The 22,139-nt window shown below is 45.9% G+C and overlaps 1 protein-coding gene across 1 annotated transcript in view; it reads right to left on the reverse strand.

The window, feature by feature from the left end:
• The window catches only part of SLC26A7 (solute carrier family 26 member 7), a 146,925-nt gene that overhangs the window by 70,995 nt on the left and 53,791 nt on the right, over positions 1-22,139 (reverse strand). The window contains exons 4-5 of the mRNA XM_006020005.2: positions 6,773-6,937; positions 420-572 (exon numbers count right to left, since the gene is read on the reverse strand). Coding sequence (XP_006020067.1) covers positions 420-572; positions 6,773-6,937 — 318 coding nt within the window. The remainder of the gene's footprint in view (positions 1-419; positions 573-6,772; positions 6,938-22,139) is intronic.

Below are 22,139 nucleotides of genomic sequence, written 5' to 3' on the forward strand. Positions count from 1 at the left end.
GCACTATACATAAAGAAAACAGGAAAAAAAGTTATAGAAAGTGGTAGTGTAGTTGTTCTCATGAATAAATGTAAGAAATAATGTTTAACTGCAGTTGGCCAACATTGGCCTCTCTTACTGCTTCACAACAACAATTACTCTTTTGTTTTTATATTTAAAACTTCCCATATTTTAACATTTTAGGCCTCAAAGTCTTGTATTTATGTAATAAATAGTAAATATATGAAAAATGTTTTATAAACTGAGAACATATGTGACTTCTTTCTTAATTATTTGGCCAAACTGTTTCTTGTTTTTACATTAACATTTAACAAGGAAAATTAGCTTTAGATTTAATAAGAGGCAGGTGTGACTGTGGGTAACTATAGACAATACAGTAAACTTTGGCAGATTGTGTGAATATCTGACTCCATACTTACCAAAACTAGATCAATGGGAAGAATGACTTTAATGATTCTTTTAAATTTTTCATTCAGTTCTTTAATGAGAACAAGCACCACAATGCTCAGCAAGGACAGAAGTAAAGCTTCTAATTGAACCGATTTGATATTTTCAAAAATGTAGGCATAAATCTATAGTGAATAAAAACAGACAGACAAACAACAACTAGAGATGTAAAATGCTTCATTCTAGAATATATCTTTCATGCTATAGGGCATACCCTAAGTATTCTTGCATATTATTCCTCAGAATTATCCTTGAGACATGAGCCAATGCTGTAAGAGTTAAGTAATCTGATATACTGACATTTGTTCCAAATTCTGTAGAGAAATAAATCATTTATCTACTATTACAAGACAACCTTCAACAGTTCAGAAAGATGTGAATACCTTGCAAAATATTTAGATATAAAGAGTACTGTACATTTCTAGCAATAAACACACTTTAAATTTAAAAAAAATTATCTTGAGTGTATGACAAAACAAGCTTACTAGTAGAGGGGCAAGAATTGAGATTTTATTTATTCCTTAAAAATGTAAAGCTCCTACTTAATTCACTGAGATAATGACATGGTAAAACAAAGCTAGAGCCACTTATTTGAGCTTGGGATCACTAATGAAATATTGTAAGTCTACCAGCACATGTCAATGAACAGGTTTTATTTAATTCAAACGCTGATGGTTTAACTATTAAATCTGATTAATCTATCACTTAATAGCATATAAGGGAACCAATGCAATAACAATATCAAACATTTTCAAGTCACATGGCTCACTGACACACTGAGAAAGCATTCATCCACTCACAAAAATGAACATGTGACTATCTGCCATAAATGCTGGGTGCTGGCTACTGTAAAATGGGTTACATAACTCATATTCTTTTGTTTGTTCACTCCAAAATAATTGATTACCTCCAGTTCAAAATACCCTCAATTACTTTCTGAGATGAGTAAGACATACTAAAGAAATTTAGCCCCCAGGGAACTGTTCCAAATTTGAAGATTCAGAAAACAAAGGCACAAACCCCTGTGATTAAGATGAAGAGATATCAATGAAGTGCTGTGCTTTCTGATGGACATTCATTCACACAGGGGGCTGTCCAAGATGTTCATCTTGTGAAGTGTTCTTTTAAAGCACCTGTATCCAGATCTCAGTGCATTCAGCTTGATCCATGCAAGGTCATGCCCACTGGGGGACTCATTTGATGTTGGTATAAAATGCTGTAGAAATAGGTCTGACCTTTCCCAGCAGTTGGCCCGCTACAATGCTGCCCATAGGTTTGGTTCAGCATCCCCAATCTCTTCCAGCAGTTTGTTGTCTTCACTGACTTGTGGCTCTCCCTGATGCAGCCTATGGGGTGTTTGGTCCCCAGCCACTTAGAAGCTGGAATCCATGAGTTAGACAAACACTTGACTAGGATGATTTTTTCACAACCCAAAGTTGTGGATTTTTTAATTGTGTGTGCTTCGGCACCGCTAAATTATGTTCCCGCCGAATTGGAGCTCTTTTGCATGACGGAGTGTTCTGTTGTTATGGAGAACCCACGTGCAAAAAAGTGTTTCCCGCCGTTCTGTAGCCTTCTTTGCACTGTGCATTACTTTAGCATTTAGTGATGCATGCTGCAAAGGAGTTTTCCCGCCATTTGTATTGAGATTTGAGCCACATTATTGGCCGGTCTTAATTTAGGCACACGCGGCAGCTAGCTATTGGCTTGCTAGCCATACAAAAGGCTTGGGTGGTTTCCGCCCAAGTTGGAGAGAAAGACGGAGAGAGACGGAGGGAGAGACGGATCTCTAAGTGCTGTGGGTCCTTTCGAACCCAGCACGTCTTTCTTAAGAAGGTGATAGAGGCTCCAATTGCCAAACCCCCGGAGCCTAGCAAACTCCGGGGCACAACTTACCGACGGCCTCTAGCCTCTCCCCGTCACCGATCGCAGCCCAGACGAATCCCTACCCTAGAACCCAATTATCAAAACCATGGAGTCTAAACCACTCCGAGGATCCTGGGAACCGAGTAACACTCACGGAGATACAGCTGCTCCGTGGGAACGAATTCTTGAACCCTGCGGAGCCTGATTCACTCCGGGGTCAAGGAACCGAGTTTATTAGAGTCCTCCACCGAGAACTCAAGCGGAGCTGAGCCTGGAAAGCTGACCAGCCGACACCGCGACCATCTCCGGTGTAAGTAAATAATCTTTTCAATCAACCATTACGCCTCCGTGACTGATTCTAGCTCAAGCGTACTACTCCACCCCGCGACTTTTCTCTGGCCCCGCGTGCCCGGGCTGCCGGCCACAGCCCGCGTGCACACAGACGGGCCCGGCTCGCGCCCAGCGAGGATGGGACCGGGAGCTGGCCCGCACAGATTTAAGCAGGGATGATCCTGCTTTGAGCAGGTAGCTGGATTAGATGACTTCTAAGGTCTGTTCTAGTCCTGTTTCTTATGATTTTATGATTGTAAAACAAGACTTCACATTATCTTTTCCCACCACCTCTTTCTTTCTACCTCAATCCCCTTTTCCTTCCATAAATAACTTTTAAGCTGGGGACTCTTTTCTCCTGCATTTTTAGATGGTACCATGCACAGAAAAATGGAAATGTTACAGTTTACAGGAAAAAAGTGATTAAATAAATCACAGAAGTATGTTATTTACTCAGAAATCCCAGAGTCCCAAAGTCTTCAAAGCAGATTTGTTCTACACATATACATCTCATTTGTATGTATTTAACTGTGATCTCACTCTTTATAAAAGACTATGTTTCATTGGTTTATTTTCCCTTTGACATTCCTATCACATTTTATTAATATTCTTGGTTCCTGCCTTGCAGTCCAGAAGGGTGTCCAAGCCAGAGAAAAAAATGGCTTTAGTGGTAATAGGTTTCAGAGGAGTGGAGAAAAGAACAGGTTAAATACATGAATTTGTGTGGAAAGAAAATGTACAAAAAAATGGTTGCCAAACTTGCATTTCACGTCTTAGTTACATGTACATAATTATTTGGTGCATTTTTCATATGTAACTAATACCATATTAACTAATATTGGCAATATATCATGTAACGTTTCTGACTAAAATACTGAAAAGCAATATAAATATGTGCTAGGAAAGTTTCTCATTTTTGCAGCATCTTTAAGGTAAATTCATTTATTCTAATAAACAGATATTTCATCATTCACAATCACCATTTTAAAGATTTTTTTTAAACAGTAACTCAGCATTTTTCAAATACGTTGGTCATGTTTTGTATAACTTGAACATGGGAAGAAACGATTTGATTTCAGCATAAGAAGGTCAACAATGATCATTGCACAGCCACTGGCGGGAATATTTGAACGCTCGTGGTGCACGGGCCAAGTCCCGGAGGACTGGAAAAGGGCCAATGTGGTCCCCATTTTCAAGAAGGGGAGGAAGGAGGACCCGGGGAACTATAGGCCAGTCAGTCTCACCTCCATCCTTGGCAAAGTCTTTGAAATATTATCAAGGCTCACATTTGCGAAAGCCCGGCAGGACAAATTATGCTGAGGGGAAACCAGCATGGGTTCATAGCACATGCCTGACTAATCTAGTCTCTTTTTATGACCAGGTTATGAAACACCTGGACGCAGGAGTAGGGGTGGATGTCGTATACTTAGACTTCCGGAAGGCCTTCGATACGGTATCCCACCCCATACTGGTGAACAAGTGAAGAGGCTGTGACTTGGATGACTACACAGTCCGGTGGGTGGCGAATTGGCTAGAGGGTCGCACCCAGAGAGTCATGGTGGATGGGTCGGTTTTGACCTGGAAGGGTGTGGGCAGTGGGGTCCTGCAGGGCTCGGTCCTAGGACCGATACTCTTCAATGTCTTCATCAGCGACTTGGACGAGGGAGTGAAGTGTACTCTGTTCAAGTTTGCGGATGACACAAAACTGTGGGGACAAGTGGACATGCCAGAGGGCAGCGAACAGCTGCAAGCAGACCTGGATACATTGGACAAGTGGGCAGAAAACAACAGAATGCAGTTCAACAAGGAGAAATGCAAAGTGAAGCACCTAGGGAGGAAAAATGTCCGGCACACCTACAGCCTAGGGAATGACCTGCTGGGGGGCACGAAAATGGAAAGGGATCTGGGAGTCCTAGTGAACTCCAAGATGAACATGAGTCAGCAGTGTGACGAAGCCATCAGAAAAGCTAATGGCACTTTATCATGCATCAGCAGATGCATGACGAACAGATCCAAGGAGGTGATACTTCCCCTCTATTGGGCGCTGGTCAGACCACAGTTGGAGTACTGCGTGCAATTCTGGGCACCGCACTTCAAGAGGGATGCGGATAACCTGGAGAGGGTCAAGAAGGGCCACTCGTATGGTTAAGGGATTGCAGGCCAAGCCCTACGAGGAGAGACTAGAGAACCTGGACCTTTTCAGCCTCCACAAGAGAAGGTTGAGAGGCGACCTTGTGGCTGCCTATAAGTTCATCACGGGGGCACAGAAGGGAATTGGTGAGGTTTTATTCACCAAGGCGCCCCCGGGGGTTACAAGAAATAATGGCCACAAGCTAGCAGAGAGCACATTAGGAAGAACTTCTTCACAGTTAGAGTGACCAAGGTCTGGAACGGGCTCCCAAGGGAGGTGGTTCTCTCCCCTACCCTGGGGGTCTTCAAGAGGAGGTTGGATATGCATCTAGCTGGGGTCATCTAGACCCATCAATCTTTCCTGGCTATGCAGGGGGTCGGACTCGATGATCTATTGAGGTCCCTTCCAACCCTAGCATCTATAAATCTATGAATCTATGAATGACAGCCAGCTCCGACAAAAATACAAGGGAGAAGGGAATAGATAACCTTGAAAATTTTCTGAAGACTTCATTTATGATATTACCAGCCGCCCAAGACAGAAATATTTATTTGCATCATTGCTGTTCCTTATTATTTATTATACTATACTACTGCTTTGATTATTTCTTGGCTGCTTTAGTTGATATTAGTCATTTCTGCCAAATTAATATATTCCTTTATGAAGATAGGGGCTCCGTGGCTCTGGCATGGCAGATATAAAAAAAAGGATACATTTTATAGTTAGGATACAAGAGCCATTCAATGGTTAATCTATTTTTAAAATAAAGCTCAATAAGCTATTTTATAGTCATGGCTTATAGCAATTTTTACTTATCTGTTTATAACCGTCTATAACATATATTATTCATATTTGTTAGATGGCTATAACAGCCATTAATAATTTATTGGGCCTTGTAAAAATTATAAATAGGCATTGTGTACAAAATATAACCAACAGAATATTTATAAATAGAAAAATACCCTGTCTCGCAGAATTCATACATTTCCCTACTACCTACAGATTTTAGCAGAGATGCCATTTCAATGTCCCCTCCTGCCAGCCACTCAAAAATGAATGGTGAATCAGATTGGGAGTAGAAAGCAGAGGTGATTTAAGAAAACATATTCAATGTTCTTTAAATGCCAGTTTCACTTCAGTGGCTAAACAGATATACATTCTAGGGTCAAGGGGCTATGCTAGTATACACAGACCTCATTCATTAGTTGTTCATTGGCTGAATATATGAAAACTATCAGCTAACACAGAGCCACACTGATATATTCCTTTATGCAGATAAGGGCTCCATTGCATTGGCATGGCAGGTATAGAAAAAGGATACAACATGCTTGTGTTGGAAGAATATGGTCACGATACATAAGCTTGAAGATTTTATTACAGTAGACGTTTCTAGACAATGGGTTATCATACAAAAGAACTACAACTCTATATAAAAAGATGTACTAATAATATGGAAATTACAATAAAGATACAAGCTTGAGATGCTGTACGACAAAGTTATACTATGTCATGAAAGAGCGGTAGCACAGCTAAGGTAACTATTTATTGGACATTCATTTCGCTACACTGATAATGAGGGTTCATTTAGCAAAAATATGACAGGCAGCATGCTTAGAATGAAATTTGAAATATCTTGGGTTCCCCCAGACATGACATACAACAAAAGTTAACTGTTCATGTGGAATGGTATAAAACTTGCTTGTTTTTCCTTCTGTTAACATATGAAAAAGATTAAATATTTATAATTGTTTAATCAAATATATGTAACTATTAACAGTACTACAAAACTGGATTATTTTTAATTGGATAATGTAATGTAACCCAAGGCCTAATTTTGCTAGTTCAAACTCAGGCAGTCCTTACGGGCTCTAAATGCCATTAATGCTAATAGAAGGAGTTTAGTTTGCCCCCAACATGCACATATAATCTCACAAAAAGCTATAGATTTTAAACAAAATGTTAGCAAATAAAAATGCAAATCTCCTTTGGTGAACTCACATAAAAGAATCCCAGTGGTCCTGATATATATGGCATTTTCATTCCCAAAAGATACTTCACTTGTGAAGTCACGACATGCGTAGCTGCCCCAGTTGTCATTGCACTTATCACTGGTTCTGTTAACAAGAAAGTGGCACTTCCCAAATGAAGCACAAACATTGTTACCTAAGAAACCAAAGATATGTATCAGTGATGATTACATTAAGATTTGGTATTTTGATGTTAATGTAAGGAAAAAGATCCCTTTAAACCATAAGATAAATAATTATCGTTGGAAAATCAAAAGCAGTTTCAGATCCATGCCATGAAAGATCAATGTAGCTTCAAGTGAAATACACTAAACCTTTCTGTGAATTTCTTACCAGTACTAACTCATTAATTTACCAGCCTCTAAAGCAAGCTCATTTACAAAACCTAATGCAAAATATGTTCATATAATGACTTCCCCAAATATTGATTCTGCTTGTTATTCTCTTCTGCTCAAATAAAGAAATGCAAAAAATTGTGTAAGTTATTTACTCATCAAGACAGCATTAAATAGGAGATTTCCATTACTGCCATAGGTGATAGCAAAAGGGTTAGGAGAAAATTCACAGCTTAATTATCCCAGCTACTCTCCCTGCAGCCATACCAGCTCAATAACACCTGAGGATTTCTCTTATGTCAGGGAATTTGCAGAGCAATTCTCATGCTCTTAGCATAGTTTTATTGATACAAAGGGATGGAGTTGTGAGCTATTTCTAAGCCACAATCCAAAATATAATCTCTCTTTAAAGAATGACTTGGATGTCTACATACCTATTTGCATTCTGTCCCCTTAATATCCACAGGGAATACCAAAACACATGTGCTATTAAAAGAAAGGGACCAACAAGATCCCCTAGCTGAAAAATAAAACTAGAATAAAAGTCTAACTAAAATTAAAACATTATAAAGGTATTTAAAATCTACTTTCTATGTTTCAGCAATGCATTTGGAATACAGTTGAACTGACTCAAAGTAGAATGTAGTAGGTCACCTTATGTTCAGAAAGTTTAAAACAATGGGGACAAATTCTACTTCCAGTCATGCTAGTGCAATCCTCTTTTAACTGACAAAAGAAAAGCAGGAATTGTCCTAATTTTGTTTGACTATAAAGTTGATTTCAAACGTTTCAGGAACGTTACAGAAATGCAGGAAGAGACATACTGGGCGTGTCTACACAAGACATGTTACTGTGCATTGGCACAGTGTACTGTGCTGTAAGCATGGCCATCTAAATGTGTGCACACTTACTGTCCAGTAAAAATCTTTAATCTTGCTTAAATTTGCTACTTGCAAATGCAACTAGCAAATTAAAGCTGGATTAGTTAAAGCACAGTAAGGCACATGTAGATGCAACCCAGGAGCAAGTTAGCTCCCAGGTCTGCCCACCCACTAGGAGGCCGGGCTGAGGCCAGCCCCAGGGCTGCGAGGAGCCTCTCCTGCTCCAGGGCTGGGCTGCCTCTATGGCAGCCCCTGTTTGCAGGCTATAAAATACTGCAGATGTTTTGTGCCCTGGGGCACATAACACAGGCAGCCTGAGGACACTGCACGCCCTGTGTGTACTCCTGGCTCTGCACTGCCATATGGTTGCCAGGGCAGTACCATTGGGGCAGCAGGGTGCTGAAGGGTGCTTCAGGCTGCTGCAGCCCCTGGCCATGCCTGCCACTCCCCTAGGGCTGCCTGCAGACACCTTCTGGGCAGTAGGGTGCACAGGCCTAGCAGGTGGAGGACATGGCCTACCAGGACAGGTGGTGAGTGGAAAACATTGCCCATGAGAAGGTGCGGGACTGGGCTAACCAGGAGTTCTGGACTGAGCTCCTAGCCCTGGAATGCTAGTGGATCCAGGTATTGAGGAAGCAAAACACCATCCTGGGCCAGGCAGTGCAGGCCACAGATGATGACTGTCAGGTGCTGGACACCATCCTGGGCCTGGCAGTCTCATTCATGCCAGCTGCTCTCCATCCCCCATCCCTAGCCCTGCAGGCCCCTTGGCAGCTTCCCGCCACCCTGCAGCAGGCACCTGCCTGGGCCTGGAAGGAGGTCCTCTGCTGCCTCCAGCCACTAGGAGACCCTGGCCTGGCCCCCTCCCTGGATCTAGTGCTACCCAGGGCACAGACCTGCCTGTCACCCACCAGCAGCTGCCAGCAGTGGGGGCAGGATTACATGCAAGCCCTGCTGGCCACAGACACAACCTGACAGAGGGGGATCCACCAGCAACTGCTGTTGCCCCTGGACAAGCCCCCCACCTGAGGCGTGGGCACCCATGGGAGAACAGTCAGAGGCTAGGATGCTAGCAGCCTGCCTCTGGGCTCTGCCCTCTAGATGCCCCCACCCCATGGCCCCTAATACCACAAAAATGACTTGCCTGCCCTGAGGCACAAATCACTGGTAGCCTGAAAGCAGTGCAGGCTGTGTGTGCCCCATTGGGCAGGCCACAGCTGAGCTGTGCCTGTCTTTCTGGCATCCTTTGCTCCTGTGTGGCCCTATACAGCCTTGTGGCTGCCAGGGCAACGCTGTCAGGCAGGTGGGTGCACATCTGTTGCTGTAGGCTGCTGCAGCCCCTGGCCAGCCTGTCAGCACCTCAGAGTGCCCTGCAGACAGCTTCTGGCAGCAGGGCCAGGCCACCTGCCCCAGCAGCCTACCCTGTGTCTACAACTACTGCAGGGCATTGTTTCTGCCACACAGCTGACAGTCCTATGCTGTGCCCCATGCTGGGTGCTGCTGGCAGCTACCCAGGGCCAGCAACAGTGAGACAGCTAGCCAGGGTCCCAGAAAGCTGGTGCAGGACCCACAATGGCCTTGTCCTCCCTGTCTAGTCTGTGTGTGCATACCCATGCCCTTCACCTGGGGCCCCAAATGGAGCCAGAAGGAGGTTGGCAACCTCATGGTGCTCTGGGGCAATGTAGAAGTGCTGTGCCAATTTGAGCGCTTGAACGTCCACATTTATGATGCCCTGTTGAGCAGGGTAAGGAGAATGGGCACTCCCAGTCAGTGCGGCAGTGTCACATAAAGGCCAAGGCCTTGCAGGCACAATGGGTGGCTGTGACCGACCACAATTGTCAGTCTGGCCATGCCCGCAAATCCATGCCATCTACGTGGCAGCTGACCTGCATTTTGGCACCCCAGGACCTAGGCCAAAATTATGCAGTTTTTACCAGCATAGGCAGCCTGCCCAAGCCCCCACCCAGCCCTGACCTTTCCAGTGATATATCATTGGAGAAGGGACCCTTGGGTGTTCAGCATCCCATCCTGCCTAGCTCCTTGGCTGCACAGTCCACCAGCAGCTCAGGGTTCCCTGGCCAGCACCTGCCTCAGCAGCTGCTGCCTGCCATGTCACTGTAAGCAGCACCAGCTCCTCCCCAGGCAGGTACCCTGGCCAGGCACCTGTACATCATGCACTGAGGGACCAGAACACCAGGCGCAGCTGGACACCATTGTTGATGGGGAAGACTGCACCAAGCTGCCAGCCTCACCAGCCCCAGCCACATGGTGAGGCCTACACTGTGGGGAGGGCCCTTCCTGCCCCAGCCCCAACTCCTGCCCCAAGCCCCAGCCCCTGACCCAGCCTCCCCTCCCTACCTGTCCCCCACCTCCAGCATTCAGAGAAGCAGGACACATTATGCCCCCCAGAACTAGATTGGCATGGGCCTCTCACACTTCGAGGAAGGTGTCAATGCTGATGGAAATGTCCTCCTTGGCAGTGGGAGGCAGGGACAAGTAGCACTGCCACAGGTAACTCTCCAGGCAGCAGCAGAGGTTGAGAGGCAGCCCAGGCTTGCCCCCCTTGCTGGTGTAGCTCAGGGTCCCAAACCAGGAGTGCAGGAGCACCCAGGGCACCATGAGGATTAGCAGCAGCAGCAGGATGCAGTGGCTTGGGCACACCTCAGCTTGCACAAACAGTTCATCATGCACCACCTGGGGCACATGCAGCAGAGGCATACTTGGGGCACGATGGCAGTGTGGAAGAAGGCTGGCCTCAGGGCACCTCCCCAGAGAGGCTCCCCATGGGGAAGTTGGGGGCGCAGCCAGCTCCTTATCCCAGTTGTCTGGGAGCCTACAAACTTGGGTGCCATGGGCTGGGCAGCAGCACAGCAGAGTGGCTGTCCTGTGGGGGGGAGGTCTGGAGCCATGGAGCCCTGGGGACAATACGGGGAGTGGGGGGGAAGCAGGCTGCTGAGGCCAACACCGGATGGACTCCTGGCCCCAGAAGGGCGTGTGCGGATAGGGAGATCACCCAGCAGCTGCCTGGGCCCAGGCCTGCCCAGTCAAATTACCATGGTCCCTGGGCACCCATCCACAGCCAACCCCCTATCTGAGTTGGGGCAGCACATGGCCTCTGGTACGGAGCATCTTATCTCTGAAAAGTTGCAAACTCTCACAAAACCTTCTTTCTCCTGGCTCTGCAGATCCAGCATCTGGACGCAGGCAAGAGGCCACAGGAGTCAGCGGGAATGCCAGGTCAGGGAAGCTTCCACCCAGTGCCGGGTCTCTCTGGATTTCATAGATTTCATTTCATAGACATCAGGGCTGGAAGGGACCTCGGAAGATCATCGAGTCCAGCCCCCCGCCCAAAGGGCAGGAAGTCAGCTGGGGTCATAGGATCCCAGCAAGATAAGCATCCAGTTTCATCTTGAAGGTGTTCAATGAAGGCGCTTGAACCACCTCCGGTGGCAGGCTGTTCCAGACCTTGGGGGCTCGGACAGTAAAGAAGTTCTTCCTTATGTCCAGCCTGAAACGATCTTGAAGTAGTTTGTGACCATTCGACCTCGTCATCCCTTGGGGCGCTCTGGTGAACAAACGTTCCCCCAGATGCTGGTGGTCACCCCTGATAAACTTGTAGGTGGCCATCAGATCACCCCTGAGCCTGCGCTTTTTCAGGCTAAAGAGCCCCAGGGCTCTCAGCCTGTCATCATAGGGTCTGCTTCCCTGACCTCTGATCATGCACGTGGCTCTTCTCTGGACTCTCTCAAGCTTCTCCACATCCTTTTTGAATTGTGGAGCCCAAAACTGGACACAGTACTCCAGCTGCGGCCTCACTAAGGCCGAGTACAGGGGGAGAATGACGTCCCGGGATTTGCTTGAGAGCAAAAATAAAAATGTTTGTGCACTCCCTGCTCCTCCATTGCAGAAATCTATTTTAATCCGTTTTTAAAAACACACTTATTCTCTAAAGCAATTGGCTCCAAAATGTGGTACCTCTACTTTTGCTATTTACACACTCTCCTTTTTCATCCCTAAAGCTATTTCTTTCGGATTTGGGGGTTCCCAGTTCCTGTCATCTTGCTTTAGTTCAATCTATTCTAGATGGAGCTTTACCTGACGATTGCCTAAAAACGAGGCGCTGAACGCCGCTGCTTAGCGGCGTTCCTGTCAGAGAGTGCATTTTGCACGGGTTCTGTGATTTGGATTGACATACCACTTGTTTCTGTATAAATATGAACTCGCCATTTTCTCAACCTCCTGAAACCCTCAATATTTTGGATCTTGGAAATGGCCCGTCTCCTTATATGGTACTGGAGCAGCCGCTAAAGTTAGAGAGAGAGTTTTGCTAAAAGCTCTTTCCATTCTGGTGTTAGAAAGGAAAAAGGAGAATTGGCAATTGGGAAATTCAAGTGCAACTGCTTTCTCCGCTTGGTTCAGTAGAGGCAGAGTTGCTTGCTGGCATTCAGAACTCACTCTCTATTCTCCAAATAGTTTTGAAAAATAACAGGGTTCAGAAGGATGCCAAGGTGGGCTAAGTGGAGAAACGTGAATGTAGTGGGTAGGGTGCGTGAGAAAGTCTGTTACTAGAAATGGATTTACCCTGATCTTGCAAGCTGCTCTGCAAGGGGGGATTCCTGCCCTGCAGGAAATCAATGGGGTCTGTGGGATGGAAGGGACAACCCAGCTTTTGGCATATTTTCCATACTCTATGGACCCCTGGATTTGCAGTTTAGTACATCTACACAAACAGCCATCTATCTTATTCTCATCCTTCTAGAACCACATGAAGGCTGTCACTCCAGCTCATATGTTATTCAGAGTTAATTCAGTGTCTGCAATTTTAGTCACTATATATGGATAACTATAGGAAGCTGAGTGGGGCTCACTCCGCTACATACTGTACAAATGTTGTCAGACACAGTCTATTATGTCCAAGTATTGTGTCCACATTAGGGGTCCAATGTTGCCCCTGCTTTTCCTCCGGCTCCCCACATATCTGAAAAAGGACTTCTTATTGTCCTTGATGCTCAAAGCTAGCTGGATGTGTCAGCTGTGTCAGAGGCACATGCAGGACAGGACCCTCCTCCTCCAGTGGCTGGTGGTGGTGGCTGATAAGTGGGCTTATGATGCATGGGCTTGACAGCAGAAGGACTTAGCCCAAGAGAAGAGGTGGTGGGAGAAAGACATCACCCAGGAGGAGGCATTCCGGACTGAACTGGCCCTGGAACAGCTGCGGCTTCAGGTCATGTGGGACCAAAATAGGATCCTGATCTAGGCCATGGAGGCCATGGAAAATGACTGTTGGACCTTGGGCCTGGCAGTCTTGTTCATGCCCGCTGCTGACTGGCCCGTGCTCCTAGCCCCGCACACCCCCTAGCAGCCACCTGCTGCCCCACAGCAGGCTCCCACCTGAGCCTGGGAGGAAGCCCTGTGCTACCTCCAGTCACCAGAAGCCCCCACCCTGGATCCACCGCCACCTGCCTGGGCCCAGGCTTGCTGCTCATCCCAGCTTCATGTGAGCATGAAGCCAGAGATGCCTGGAGTGGCACCAGGACTGCACATTGGCACTGCTGGGCCTGGACTCTGCCAGCCAGAGGGAGAGCCACCCACCCCCAGAGGAGCACTGGGCACTGTTGCCCCTGGGTGAGACCTCCGCCCACCACTTGTGCTGTGGCATGTGCACCCATGGGGAACAGCCCAAGACCAGGGTCTTGGCCACCTACCCCCAGGTTCTGACCCCTACATGCCCCCCACCCCATGGCCCCCAACTCTGAGACACCAAAACATAGACTTTGCAAATAGTTTTCATACTGGGAAGAGGGTTTTTTGTCAGTGAGTGGGGAGGGTAATGGAAGGGCTCTGTTTGTTGGGGAAGGAGGAGGAAGCTGTGTGTGTTGAGGGGGGAGGGGTGGGATGGGGGTGTGCTGTGCAGGAAATAAAGATTTCTTCTTTGGACACATGTCTGGCATGGCAGTGGTGCTGGGGGTGGGCAGGGGGTAAGGGGTCTGTGGGCAGCAGGGCAGGCAGACTAGAAGGGGGAGTGCTGCAGGAGGTGGTCCACTAGAGTTTCCTGCACCAATGTGCCCTGGCCCCTGTGGGTGGGTGCTTGGCTCTCCTGGTGCCTCAGCGTGGGGATCTGCTGCATCTGGTGTTCCCACTGCCAGGCTACCTGCACCCTCTGCACCTTCTCTGCCCAGGCCTCATGGAACAGCTCCCCCCAGGCTTTGCAGATATTATGCAGTACAGAGGCTGCAACAATGAACCAGGGAAGGTTCTCCTCAGCAACCTCTAGGTGGGCAACGAGGGAATGCCAGCAGCCCTTGAGGTGGCCAAAGGAGCACTCCACCAGTGTGCAGGTCCAGCCCAGGCAGTGATTAAAGTGGAGCTGGCAGGGTGCAGCTGGCCGTGTAGGGCCTCATCAGCCAGGCCAGGGGCAGATAGGCAGGGTCCTCAATGAGCAGGAGTGGAACAGTGATGGTGCCCAGCTACAGGTCTGGCACCCCCGGTGCACAACGCCCACTCTTGGCCAGTCCTGCCAGGCCAGAGTTCCTGAAGGCACAGCCATCATACACACTGTCCACCCAGGCAATGCTCACATGTGTGAACATGCCCCAGTGGTCTATGACAGCCTGAAGGGCCACGCAGTGGAATCCCCTCTGACTACATTAGGGGCAATCTCCATGGGGTGTGCAGGTGAACAGCATGTGGGTCTTGTCCAGGGCCCCAGTACACTGAGGGGACCCCAGTGCACAGAACCTGCCACCACCACCTGGGGTCATGGACACCAAGGACTGTGCCTGCCAGTATGTCCTGGAGGGTGCCACATGCCTCCAGAATGGCAGAGGCCTTGTCCATGCTGAAGAGGTGTCACACATACCAGATACTGGCAGGTGTGGCAAGCTTCAGCAGTTCTAGGGGCAGGTGGATGTCAGCAGGGAGGGTCGGGCATATGCCAATGTTCTGGCACTCTAGGTAGCACTGGAGCTGGTGGAGCAGGTCCCTGAAGATGGACCCAGGTCAGTCAGAAGGTGTCCACTCACTGCTTGTCATCCCAGTTCTGCTGGACAAGGTGTTGCCACCAGTGCTGGCTGACATGGCAGGACCAGGGGCAATGGCGACCCCAGCAGTGGTCTCATGGAGCTGCTCATCAGTGTCCCTGGCAGTGACAGCTGCATGGAGGTGACGGCCCTGGGAAGGTGAGCTGTGGGTAGGCAGGTGGTGGCTGGTTATGGGGGAGCTAGGCATGGAGAGCTCGCCATGGGCCAGGCAATAGTCAGCGTGGCAGGCCAGCAGGGTAATCAAAGTGGTGAGCAAGATCCTGGGATGCTGTTTGTCACTGCCAGGACCAGGGCCTGGGACAGCCATAGCACAGGGAGGAAAAGTGGACACAAACAAAGCTGCTACGTGCTGCCTCTGTGCTTGCCATGCTGCTTCTGAGCACAGGAACTGGCTTGCCCAGAGAGTACAGAGCAGGGCTGGCTTTTAAAGAGGGCTGCCAGGCTGGTGTCAGCTGGAGCTGAAGCCTAGAGCTCCCTCCAGTGGCCACAGAGGTGCATTGCTGGGCTGCAGGGACCTGGCAACAAATTTCCTGCCTAGTCTCTGAACATGTAGACACCTACCCAAAATCACTTACTGAGCAGTAGATTACTGTGCAGTAAATCTAGGCTGGAGTAAATACACATATACACATATTTTGAAAAAAGCTGCAGTCACAAAAGAAGTAATGAGTATACAGGATAAATAAAATCCATCCTTATATGACAGGCCTTAAACTGACTGATTTTGATGGTGAAACCTCCTAAGGCAAATGTCTTGGTTTATAATTTTGACAATCTAATCAGCTTTATGTATTTCCTATATCCTTTTGGTCACCCAGGCATGTGAACCAACCTAGGTTCCACTACTTTCATGAATCACGAATCTCAAGCTCACAATCCAAAGGAAGAAAGCATTTTTCTAGCATTATTGTAACTCTGAGGCAGGGTAATGAACTAGAATATGGGAGAATGGCATTTAAAAGCTTTGAAACAGTGCATTCTCAATCACTGAAAAATGCTACTAAGGTAGATCAGTCACAGACACTGTCTCTGGAAAGGGACAGCACCAAGATCCCAGTTATAGCATTCTACAGCTGCTACCTCACAACAGGAGGCTGCAGAGCCATGGAAATTCTGAAAATAGAGAGAGCCTGACTTTGTCTCTAACTCAGAAGTCTTTTATTGCCTTTCCTCAGCTGTCTAAAGTACTGGAACTGAGGTCACTAAAAAGCCTCCATGTTTAAAAACTACTTTTGGGTATTGTCACAGCAAAAGTTAATTTTCTGTTTTCATCTGCAAGTTTTAACAACTCAGTTTCTAATCTGTGGAGTACAGTATATAACATACAATACTGCTCTATATTTTCCCCACAGCTAAGCAAACTACTTTATAAAGATATTAGCCTGATAAAAGTGCACTAGACATTTTCAAACACATTCCTTCCCTGTCCATTAGGGATAAATAGTGACAATTACACAATAAACTATTACCTATCCATTAGAGATAAATAGTGACAATTACACAATAAACTATATAGTACTGTTCCTAAGATAAATAGGACTATTTTTTTTCTTTCTGATATGCTTATCAGGAACTAATTATATTTAAGTTTTAAAACATAATACCTTCAAATTTTATTACATCTACTGTACAACTGTGACAACTGATTCTTTTAGTTCCAAATGGAATTGGTCTTCACTCTGAACAGCAATTAGCTTTCTCTGATTATTCATAAATAATACATCAAATTAAATACTGTATTTTAGTTTGCAACATTTGCAAACCTGTTGTTATTTTCGCTGATTAACAGTCATAGTAATGGAATTCTTTTTGCAAGAATAATCTTGCAAAATACTACTCTGAGAATTGAAAATTCATTTCATAACTAAAGTAAATTAGTTACCCAAAAAAGCAAAAATTTGGCATAGGAGTTTACCACATGAGTTGACTAAGTTTACCACATTGCACTAAGTTAAGAAATAATGAACTGCTAACTTAAATGAAACCCTTTATAATTCAGCATGTGGCTCAAATCTTTTTTTTAATTTAAATGTATTAAAAACAAAAATACTGTAAATATCAATATACTTTTACAAATAATATGCACTGAGAAAAGGGAAGGATAAATGTAATCAAAAAATTTTTTTGCTATAAACCGTTCAGTTCTATTTATCAAAAAGCTTTGTGTAGGAATGCATCTCTTTCCTTGAACATTTGCAGTGAATCTCTTCGGACTTCACACTTCATTTCTGAACTTAATGCCATCAAAATCAGCACCCGATCATGGCCACATGCACTGACAATTTCTATTTTTACTACTCTTGCCCCTTTAACTTTCAAGAAATGTATTCAGTACAGGCCTAATCCCAAAGTCTGCCAGAGCAAATTCCATTGTGTTTCTGTTGATCTCAATGACTTTTGGATCAGAAATGTATCTCACAAATTTGTTCTCAAACAGTATCTTCCTATATTGTTCTCAAATAATTTCTTCCTATCTTCATTCTTTCTCATTCACTAGGTGAGAGAACAGACTCCAGTAAACAAATCTCCTTTGTCCATTTTATTGGGCTGATGCATGGCCTTGAGATTGCAGCAAGTGTGATGAGTTTCTTTGTTTAGAATTACAAATTAAAGTTCAACAAATAATGATGTCTGTGTTGGTCTCTTCCATTTCTTGTTCCAGCAAACTCCATCACGATTCTTTTCTTTAACCTTTAATTTATAACCTTCCTAGGCAATATGATCTTCATCTTGTTCATCTTCAGGATTGTCTTCTTCTATTTTCTATTTCTGTAACATCCACGAAATCTGCTCCATGGCTTTGCCATCTACTGTTTGACCATCTCCTGAAGTACCTCTAGCCTGAAAAAGGTTTATTACCCACCCCACCTTGTAATTTAAAGTTGACTTATATAGATACTTGTAGGGAGCAAACACAAAGCATTCCATTTCTTTTAATTATGTAACTTATTAGGGGGATCTGTAACACAGAGTCTCCTATAAACCTTATAAACCCTATAAGTCTCCTATAAACTCCTGAATAGAGTCTCCTATAAACCCAAAGGCACTTATGGTAAAAATCACACAGGGACTTAGGTGCTTTACATACAATTTACACAGCATGTAGGTACCTCAACTCAAAAGTGTGATCCTCAAAAGCCTTTAACCAATCCAACAGGCACTGAAACACCGTAGATGCCCAGGTTTCACCGGTAAAGTTCCCTGGGTTAGAATGTCTGTCTAAAGTTTTGTTTTGGGGCATGCTTAGAGGCATGCCAGCCTTGCCAGTACTGAGAGACATGGAGCCTCATGATTAAACCCATCAGAATCTACAAAGTAGAGGCCAGATTGTATTCCACCTATTAGCCACCTAAGTTTGAAGTCCTGAAAATCTACGAATGCATCCATATTTGTAACAAACAGTCATCTTAACTTTACGATTAAATCACAACATGCAGTGAAGAGAAGGATGCTAAGCTTTTTTATTAACAGTTTTTTCGGAACTCAAGCAGGATGGCAAACTTATGTTCTCCGGCAGATCTCATTCCAGTAGCATGTGTGAAACACATCTACAGCACATTAAAAATTACGATTCACACAAAATAGTGGTGACTGACACTTTTGTTCAAAAATATAGCTGAAGGAAGTGCTAGTACCCCCTCCCCCACTTTCACCCCTGCTTTCTAACAAGTCTAGTTATAACACTACTCATCCAGAAGGTGGAGGACAGAGGTTCAACTTCCTGCTCGGCTTAAAGTGGATTAAAGTATTTTCCAGCATAGTGTCCTGGCAATTTTGGGAGGAAACTGCCGTATTCTCATATTCCCATCTCCTTCTGTTGAAGTCATTTTACATTGGGAGGGGTGGGGTTGTATGTTGTTTATCTAGTGTATAATGGCTTAGTGGTTACAGGATTGCATTTCACCAAGTGACAGACAACGTGAAGTGCAGCAACAATCTTGGTGACAGGCCCCACCTCCAGGCTCTCAGCTGAGTGCCAGTCCCAACCACAAGGCTAGAGTCTCTTTTGCTCTTTCTCTGTCCCACTGACTATTAAATTATTTACTAGATAATAGAACAATTTAAATAGCAGGGATTGACAGTGCTCCCAGATCAGACTGTAACCTGGGGACCAGGACACTATTCTAAGAGAACTATGTGAATTTAAAACCAAGTCACCCATATCCTGGATGGGTACTGCAATCACGAGACCACTTAAAGAAAAGGTGGGTGACAGCTGCAGCACCATCACTGCATTTTAAAGAAGGTTACCATAAGCATATTTCATGAGTGTTAAGGAGCTATGGGCCCCTTGGGGTGGGTATCACCTCCGACTCATCTGCCACATCTTTGTTGTTAAGAAGGGGGAAAAAAGGAGGGTTCAGAAATTCTGTTACAGATCCCACTCCTGTTTTGGGGTTACTCACTTAGTGGTGACTTGTTGACCTGGGGCTCCACCTTCCCTACATCTCATCCACACACCAGCCACGCTGCTACTCCAGAAGTCCTTGTTACCTGGTCAGGTCTGCAAGGCTTCTTCACAGGTAACACTGTCAGATGATTACTGGTAAAATGCTGTCCCAGTCTATCCTGGGAAATGGTGTTGTTGTCTGGACACCCACCTCCTGAGTATCCAAAGAAATGTTGTGGAACCAACAAAACAAAAACAACATCAACAGAAATATACTCCGGGGTCACAGTGTGGGGAATCCCTTACTCCTGGATCCTTCCACAAGACAGAGTTTCTATGATTTATCTAGCACCCCAAGCAGAAACCCCTTTTCAGATAAGGGTTCCCCAGTTCTCCCAAGGTCTTCAGTATGCCTTCAGTTAGTGTCCCAGATGTAATGTAAAATAAAGATGAGGTTTTCTGTGTGCCTTTAACTAGTGTTCCTGAAATAACATAACTAAAGATGAGGCTTTCAGTCCCTGGCACTGCTTGTAGACTAGGGCGTAGAACAAAACAAACAAAGCCCTCCTTTGGGCATTCACAAATCAATGCAAAGTGAAAGTAGCACTTTCTGTGCTGTGTCTTCAACTGAGCTGACCCCATCAGCTTCGGACACCAGCTGTCCTCAGGCTCCCTCTCTCCCTCTCAGGGGCAGCTCATAATATCCCTACTTGGGCTCGCTGATTCCCAGGAGTCCTGTGAGGTTTCCAACTTGTATTTCTTGTCATCTTTCTCTTCCTGAACTTCCCAGAAGACTGTAATGTCCTCCAAATGTCAGGCTCTGCCTCCCGATTCTCTCCTCTCTCATAAATGGCATTATATCTTCCTTTATAGTTTAGATGCATCATAGTTCTTTGACATCATCGGCCTGGCGTCCATGGAGCTGGAAGGAGCACAAGTTTATATAATGGTGTTGCGGCACCATACACCACTCTGTTGTCAGCTGCAGTGTTCCTGCAGGTAACTCTAATGGGCAATGAGCTCATAGTGGGTCCCCGTCAGCTAGCCTGCAGCTGTCAGCTATAATCTTGGCACAGCAACCCGGTGTCTCACACCCATCTCTCTGGGTTTCTCCGTCACAGTGAGGAATACAAAGATTATTGTAACTCAGAGTTTTGGCACCTCCAGTAAGTAGCTAAGTGGGTATTTTTGTATTTAGATCCCTAAATTCTGCTTAAATCCTGCTGTAGGCACCTACAGGCTTGGCAGCACCAAACTGATTAGCACCATGAATAAAAGGGACCCTGGGTTAATAATAGACCACAGTATGAATATGAGGCAGCAGTGTGGTGCTGCAGCCAGTAGGGCAAATAATACTCTGGCATGCATCAATCGATGCATCTCCAGCAAAACTGAGGTTATTCTTCCACTCTACTCAGCACTGGTGGGTCCACAGCTGGAGTACTGTGTCCAGTTCTGGGTACCACATTTTAACAAGGACATGGACAAGCTTGAGAGAATCCAAAGAAGAGCCACCCATATGATCAGAGTCTTAAGCAGCAAGCCATACGAGGAAAGGCTGAGGGATCTGGGACTCTTCAGCCTGAAGAAGAGAAGGCTGAGATGGGACCTGGTAACAGCTTACTGCTACACTACAAGAGTACATCAAGGGCTCAATGAGCAACTGTTTACCAGGGAACCCAAAGGGAAAACTAGGAATAATGGCCACAAACTCCTGGAAAACCAATTCAGGCTCAACATTAGGGAAAACTTGTTCACAGTTAGGGTGTCCAGACTGTGGAATAAGCTCCTTCCACAAAGGCAAAATTTAAGAAGTATACTTTTACTTGGGGCTTTCTACTGACTAACTCTAAATGAGCTAATTCAGGTCCTGGAAGAAGATTCATGGTGGGCATGTCTACACATGTGCTTTGCTGCTCATTAGATTAATTTAATATTCAGTAAAGAGTTACTGTCTACACGTGCCCTGCAATTAGTGCAAAGTAGATTAATTTACTCTGGTGTAGTCCCATCAGACACAAGTACTATCCTATGCCACAGTAAATTACTGTCCTTAAATGTACATGTAGACGGTGACATTGGGATTAATATACTATGGCTGAAATAGAACCAGAGTATATTCAGTCACATTCATTGCACCTGTAGGTGCACCAAGTATCATAGGGCTAGGTCGGTGTGTCTACACGAGAATTTATGCACTCCTACCTATACTTAATGCACTTTAGCCTAAGGAGCATTACGGTGATTTAGGTGCACATCTACACATGTATGTCCTAGGGTACCTTAACGCAGCTCATTGGGCAAAAAATATTGCAGCCTGCCCTGGTCAGCACCCTGGACAGCCCCCCAAAGCCAACAGCAGCATAGCCAGGGCTGAGGGGAAGGGAGCCTCCAGTCCCCTCAGATGCAATTGGCTTGGCCCTGGCCCTGCCTATGGCCCTGTCTCTGACCCCCTCATGTTCCTGCCTCCCCAGTGTCAGACAAGAGAGGGCCAGAGCTGAGCCTGTGGGGCCCTGCTGCCAGGGCTCACCAAGATAAAGTGGCGGGTACTGTTCTCCAAGGTGCAGATGCTGGAGCTGGAGCAGTGGTTCCAGCAGCAGTGGGACCTGTCAGTGTGCTGACCAACTTGGGACTAAGTTGGTAGAGGGGGCAGGAGGCACAAGGGCTCCTGTCAGCACAAGGGAACACCCCC

Source organism: Alligator sinensis, unplaced genomic scaffold, assembly GCF_000455745.1.
Source record: "Alligator sinensis unplaced genomic scaffold, ASM45574v1 scaffold273_1, whole genome shotgun sequence".
NCBI classification, from domain to species: domain Eukaryota; kingdom Metazoa; phylum Chordata; order Crocodylia; family Alligatoridae; genus Alligator; species Alligator sinensis.